Genomic DNA, 6537 nt, shown 5'->3' with positions numbered 1-6537 from the left:
GTTCTAATATAATTCATCAAACAAATAAAAACACACACATTTGAGGGTTTTTTCGAGTGTATCTGGTCTTATGTTCGGGTAGGATATTTTTGGGAAAGTAGGTTTAAACCTTTGGAGCTAGTTGCCTAGTTCTCCTTCTATCATCATACCCCTTTGTTCCTTCTTGATTGTAGTAGATATTTTTCTATTATGGTCCTTATTATGCTTGCCATACCCCAATTTTGACCCTAAATCGCCGAATCAATATATTCATCGAATCATTAACATCATATGCATATTGTAACATGCATTTCATCTCGCACAATGTCCAAATTGTCAGTCAAAATATTTTTTCGGATTTACAAATAGACCGGTCAAACCGAATCTCAATTGTGTGTAAAATCAATGGACGAAAAATTTCAAAATCGAGCTTGCAGAGGTCAATTATATTAATCTATGTTTCGCGTAGTTTAATATGGTGTACTCGTTTTATTCTTTTACTACTGTTTCAGTCGCATTTTGATCAGTTTGAGCCTTTTTACCGATCAAAATTTATTTCAAAATTAAATCAAACGTTGTATATTATGTAGAAGTTCATTCAACACTGATCATTTTGGCGTGGTCAATTTATTTATTTAGGCATTTTTGCGCCCGACTTGTATTTATTTTGAGTCTTTTTATTTTTGCATTTTTGTCAAAGTGTCTAGAAAAAATAAATAGAATTATTTGTGTTTTTATTTTAATTATTTTGTAGTGTTTAATTTTATTTGTTTTTGTCTCTAAATTAAGCACTAAGGGCATTTGTGAATTTTAAAAAATTATTAAATACCCTAAAATAATATGTATATATAGTGATGTTGAGCAGAGAGACGAATCTAAAAAAACACATTTGCGACGCTCTTAAAAAAAATGAGAAATTGAGAATACACATGTTGATTTGTTTGTCTTGAAAAAAGAGAAAATCGATCAAAATATTAAACTGAGGTATTAGTACTATTTGTTCACAATATATATATATATATATATATATATATATATATATATATATATATATATATATATATATATATATATATATATATATATATATATATATATATATATATATATATATATATATATATATTGTTTATTGACAATGTATTTTTTATATAATTATTTTAGCTCTATTTTGATTTTGTAACAATACGAAATTTTGTTGGGCATTGTGTGTGTTATGTTGTTTTTCTATTTTTTGATTATGCTGGACCAGATGTATAAATATTGTAAACACTACTGGGTCGATGTTTTTTTAATTTATACTTTGATTATGTTGTTCGGATGAATCGTGTCGATATGTTGTTTGCATATAGGTGTGCATAATGCGTGACATTTGTGTTGGTTCGATCCGATTGTGATGATCGCATTTTTTTGCGTTAGCAACATTGTTGGTTTTTTTAGCACATTTAAAATTCCTTTTTCTTTGTGTTTCTTTTTAATAATTTTAGATCCGTACGATTTTGATCCATATTTCAATGATCACGTTAAGTATTGTTGTCTTTCGATTTTACACGCGTCTGATGGTTTACATAGCGGCGATCCACTTTTTGTATGCTTACCAATTTACGTTTTGATTTGCAACTTTGTGCGTTAATTTGGATTTTTTTAATAATTATTATTGGTGTTAAGAATAACGATCCAACGTTGTTATGTTTAGATCAGATTTAAATTCTTGTGATAGCCTTTGCATGTCTTCACGTACGCGATTTTGATTCGCATTTTTGCGTCATGATTTTAATTCATGCATTTTTCTTTTCACTTTACTTTTCTGAATCATTTGTTGTGGATGTGTGATGTAAATATTGTATATGTTCTTGTATTTATTTTTATTACTTGTTTTTATCATTGTTGAATGCTTGTATGTACATTCGGTTCTTGTGGCTTTTGATTTACGCCTCGTGCTTGAGTTTGTGTCACTACACTTGAACTTGCACCCCTTCGCGATCCAATTTGCACCCTTCACATTATTAATCATATCCGTCATCTTTAACCATCATTTTCAATTCACTTCTAATCACTTACCCAAAATCATTTTCAAAACTATTTTGCAAGGCAAGTCAAAACTTGATCCAACGTCAAGCTATTTCAAAATTATCTCAAAACCAACCAATTTGAAACTTTTGTTTTCAAACCATTCCCACTATCTCAATTTATCAACCATCCACATTGAAATCATTTTTCAAACCATAAAACCACTTCAATTTTTTTCATAACCATAAACAAACCTCGATCAACATCGAATGCATTTTCCCAATCAAACTTCAAAAATACATAAAAATATTCAAAACACTTTTTTTAATAAAGATGGAAACGGAACGGGGTGAATACCACGAGCTCCAGAGACGAGGATTCGAGATGGATATCTCGCTAATCCAATCTCTCTCCATCGCCAAAAATACATCAAACTCATTCAAACTTTTTTTGCCTTTTGGAACAACCTAAGAAACCTTTTCAAAAATGAAGATATTTTGTCTTAAGATGATACAAAATATTGTTTCATCCACAACTATTGAGTTGAGATAAGTGGCATGAATGTGATTTATAAATCCATTCAATATGGTGCAAACGTCCGCTCCTCACCTGTGTTGGGTAAAATAATGTTTTCCATCGATTGATACAAGATAATTTTCGCTAAAGTTGACCAACAAACAAACTTTTTTTACCCAGAACTACGTATGCCTTGACTTCTCTTTTGAGATACGTAAGAGCAGGATTATGAAATCTTGTCAGGCCCACTAATAAATAAAAAACCTTTTGTCTTCTTCTTTACCCTCTTAATAACTCGAGAAGCCTAAATTATAAACAAACACTAACACGTACAACTAACCCAAACGGTTCCCGTTGAGTACAACAGACGTCAGGGGTGTTAATACCTTCCCCTTACGTAACCAACTCCCGAACTCTGATATTGGTTGCGATGACCTTATCCTTGTCCTTATTTAGGGGTTTTATTCAACATTTTCCCTTTCCTTTTATGGGAATAAATAAATATGGATGGCGACTCTGTTAATTCCATCGCGCGAGTATGCGATTGCGCTTCGCGAGATCGTTCTCATTTTTCGAGGTACGATAGATGGCGACTCTTCTGGGGAATCTCCCATACCTAAGTGAGTCAGGCCTAGTCAAGTTGTTGTGTGTGCTTATGTTTGCTTAATTGCATGGCTTTTCTCTACCTTATGCTTTCATTATTGTTATATTGTTATATGGCTCTATTGGATCATTGGTACTTGGATATCTGATTGCAAAACCTTGAGGTAAAGACTTTCTACCCAAGTCTTGAGTGGAAACATAAGATAGGATGATGGTTGAGTAGTGCGGACTCGCGAGGTGAATACCTCGTAAGGGTCGGCATGAGAACCTCACTTAGAGTATATCCTTTTGAAATTGTTGTTGCATGGGGTGAATACCTCGTTAGCTTCGACGTTTTCAAAGGGGTCCATGACTATAAGTACCTTTTATAACTTTGAACCTTTTTGGCCAACTAAGAATGATGGTTGCGTAGTATGGATTCGCGAGGTGAATACCTTGTTAGGATCGATACGAAAACTTCACTCAGAATAGATTCTCACGAAGGAGTTGGTGCGCGAAAAGAATTTGTTGTAAGCGTCAAACATACTTGTGAATCCATGACTCTGAGAACCATGTCTAGAACCGAAGTTGATGGCTACGTAGTATGGATTCGGGAGGTGAATACCTCGTTAGGATCGATATGAAAACCTCACCTAGAATAGATTCCCTTGAAAGAGTTGATGCGCAACAAGAATTTACCGTAAGCGTTAAACATTCTTGTGGATCCGTGACTCTAGGGTCCTTTGTAAAAGCCTTAGATCATACCCGATGAGAACCTGTTTGGAAAGCAATCAAATTCATTTGTTACCTCGAACCTTTGAACCTGTATTAAAAAAATATTGCATTTTATCTACATTCATTGCATATGCATAAAAAGCAAAGCTCTTAGACGTCTTCCATTTGTTTCAGAAATCTAAGTCATTTGTAAGAGAAAATGAATCCTGAAAGAAGAAGCACATTTCAATTCAAGTACAAGAAATTTGACAGTTTAAAGAAGTTGAGTTCCAAAGTGATCAAGCTCACTGAATTTGTGGACGATTATGGGAGGATCCTGAGTATTTTAAATGAAAAGATGGAACCAGTGACAATTGTAACTATAGCTCAATTCTACGGCCCACCTATGCGTTGTTTCACTTTTTATGAATTCCAATTAGCTCTTACTTTGGAAGAGTTTGAGAGAATTATGGGCCGGAATTTTAGGGACCATGAACCATTTCCCAAGTTTGATGAAGGTATCACTGCCAAGAGAATAACTTCAGTTTTGGGTCTAGAGGTCCAATTGGTTATAAGTAATTGGGATAAGAAGGGAGTCTTCAGTAGTTTTTCTATATGGGTTTTGGAAGAACAACATGTGAAGTTGGAGAAAGATGGAAAATGGAAAGCATTCCATGCCATGCTAGCCCTATTGGTTTATGGGATAGTATAGTTTTTGAATCTTGACAGTTTCGAGGATTATGTGGCCGTAAGAATCTTCCTCTCTGGTAATCCAGTACCTTTTCTCCTAGCTGATATCTACTACGCACTCCATGAGCATCATGAGAAGAAAGGGGGAACCCTTTTATGTTGTAAACAGTTGTTGCATGCTTCGTTCAGGTCTCACATGCCCGAAAAAGGACCCTACACCTCCAAAACACTTAAACCCTCTCAGAAGTTAGCTTCCCTTACTCCCAACCATGTCAAATGGTATATCAGAGATTGGGAGATCCCAAATATTATTGTTAGCATTGGAGACGTTCCTAATGTACTTTTGATAGGGACTAGGGGTTATATCAACTACAACCTTATGTTATCCCTAATGCAACACGATAACTCCATGAATGGTCCTCCAAAAGATGAAGCTTTAAAGCCTTTCATTTTGCCTAACATTGATGCAGACAACCCAACTGTGAAGAAGATTAAGAGATTCTGGAAAATAATTGTTAGAAGGGGTAAGGAGTTTGGAAAGAGGAATGTCCTTGTGAAATATTCTTACACTCGTTAGGTAAGAGAGAGAGTTCAAGTGGTTAAGCTCCCATTTCCATTTGATCCCTTTATTTTTCATTCAATTCCCGAGCCAGAACCTATACTACCTAAAGACGTTGAGAAGCTCAATGCCGAAATTAAGGAGCTTGAATTAGAAAACTCTGAGTTATGGCTTAAGCTTTATCGAACCACTTTGGGAAATGAAAATCTGAAGGATGAACGTCAAGAGAAGGACCGAGATCTTAAAGCAAGCAACAAGAGAGCAAGAACATTTAAAGACAAGAAGGATGAGCTTGATGATATTCTCATAGGTACGAAATATGTGTTCCAAACCAAGAATGTGGAGATCAAAAAATCCCACCTCAAAATTCAAGAGTTGGACAAATTTTTGGAGAGGTCTCTTGTGGAGAAGAGAGAAGCTAGACTCGACTATGAAGCTCAAATCTGTGAAATCAGGGAAACTCTCAAGAATTGAAAAGATAAGTTGTCTCGTGAGGTCCTTCGAAAAGAGGAAGCTGAGAGGAATTGTATCCACCTCGAGTACTAGTTGGGAGAAGCTAATAGAAGGATTGCAGGTTTGGAAAACCAAGACGGTGATGCAGCTTACATGATCTTGAAGAATGACTGTGTATATTGGAGAGGGGTGTATAGAGAGGCTAGAGTTGCCTTAGACGATGATCAACATATCATTAGGAAGCTCCAAGACCTCTATGTTGAATGGAATGGAAAGTTTGTCAACTTGTCTAGATTTTCTAACCTCAACATGCTGGAACTTCTAGAGAAACTCCAAGAAGCTGATTTGAGCATGTGTCCAGAGAACACACCTCCTCAAGTTTTCAACTTTGTCAAGTTTTGCAAGTGAATGGTGAAAGAGCTCACCATTGATCTTGCTACAATCAAGAGAGCTGAGATGGAAATTAAGTTCACTAGTACTTGAATTTGAATCACTTGCACTTGAATTTGAATTTAAATCACTTGTATTTGATGTTGAATTTGAATTAATGAAATTTGTCTTCTTGGATTTCATTTTATTATTATTTTTATTCAAAAATCTTGCAAATAAAATGTCCTAACATTGCTTATATAAATAACAAAGATAACTAAGAGCTTTGCACAAAAATGCATCCATATATGCATCCATACATGCATCCATGTCATTCTTCAAATAAAATCTCATTTCTCCGTCTTCTTCCAGTTTTACACTGAGTCCTCAACATCAGTACAACACCAGAGCCGGAGCTCAACAAAGAATGGCTGAACAAGAACAAGAGTTGGAAAGAGTCAGCTCGAAACTTGAGAGCCTGCGAGGGAGCGTTGGTCAAATCATGGAGATGCTGCAATTCATCAGAGCCAAGATAGACACACAAATAACAGTTGTTTCAGAGATCACTGGTCCAACGCTTGAACCTCAACCCACAAGGATAGTACCTTCTATATTGCCTCCTATTGGTCTACCTTATAGCTTCACACCTCAACTTGAAGTAGTCC

General features: G+C 35.3%; 1 protein-coding gene across 1 annotated transcript; it reads left to right on the top strand.

Moving 5' to 3' along the window:
* Nucleotides 1-4687: 4687 nt before the first annotated feature.
* LOC127135738 (uncharacterized) lies at nucleotides 4688-5524 on the top strand. Its single transcript, XM_051062378.1, has 2 exons — nucleotides 4688-5063; nucleotides 5145-5524. The coding sequence occupies exons 1-2, from the start codon at nucleotides 4688-4690 to the stop codon at nucleotides 5522-5524; spliced, it is 756 nt and encodes a 251-aa protein (XP_050918335.1).
* Nucleotides 5525-6537: the final 1013 nt, after the last annotated feature.

The sequence above is a fragment of the Lathyrus oleraceus genome, chromosome 4, assembly GCF_024323335.1.
Source record: "Lathyrus oleraceus cultivar Zhongwan6 chromosome 4, CAAS_Psat_ZW6_1.0, whole genome shotgun sequence".
NCBI classification, from domain to species: domain Eukaryota; kingdom Viridiplantae; phylum Streptophyta; class Magnoliopsida; order Fabales; family Fabaceae; genus Lathyrus; species Lathyrus oleraceus.
The sequence above is the reverse complement of the archived record's forward strand: the minus strand, read 5'-3'. Positions and strand labels throughout refer to the sequence as shown.

Excerpts from the sequence above, each read along its gene's own strand:
- LOC127135738 (XM_051062378.1), top strand. The coding sequence starts at position 4,688 with ATGCCCGAAAAAGGACCCTACACCTCCAAAACACTTAAACCCTCTCAG. Across the intron at positions 5,064-5,144 it reads TGTGAAATATTCTTACACTC|AACCTATACTACCTAAAGAC; the intron begins GTTAGGTAAGAG and ends TTCCCGAGCCAG.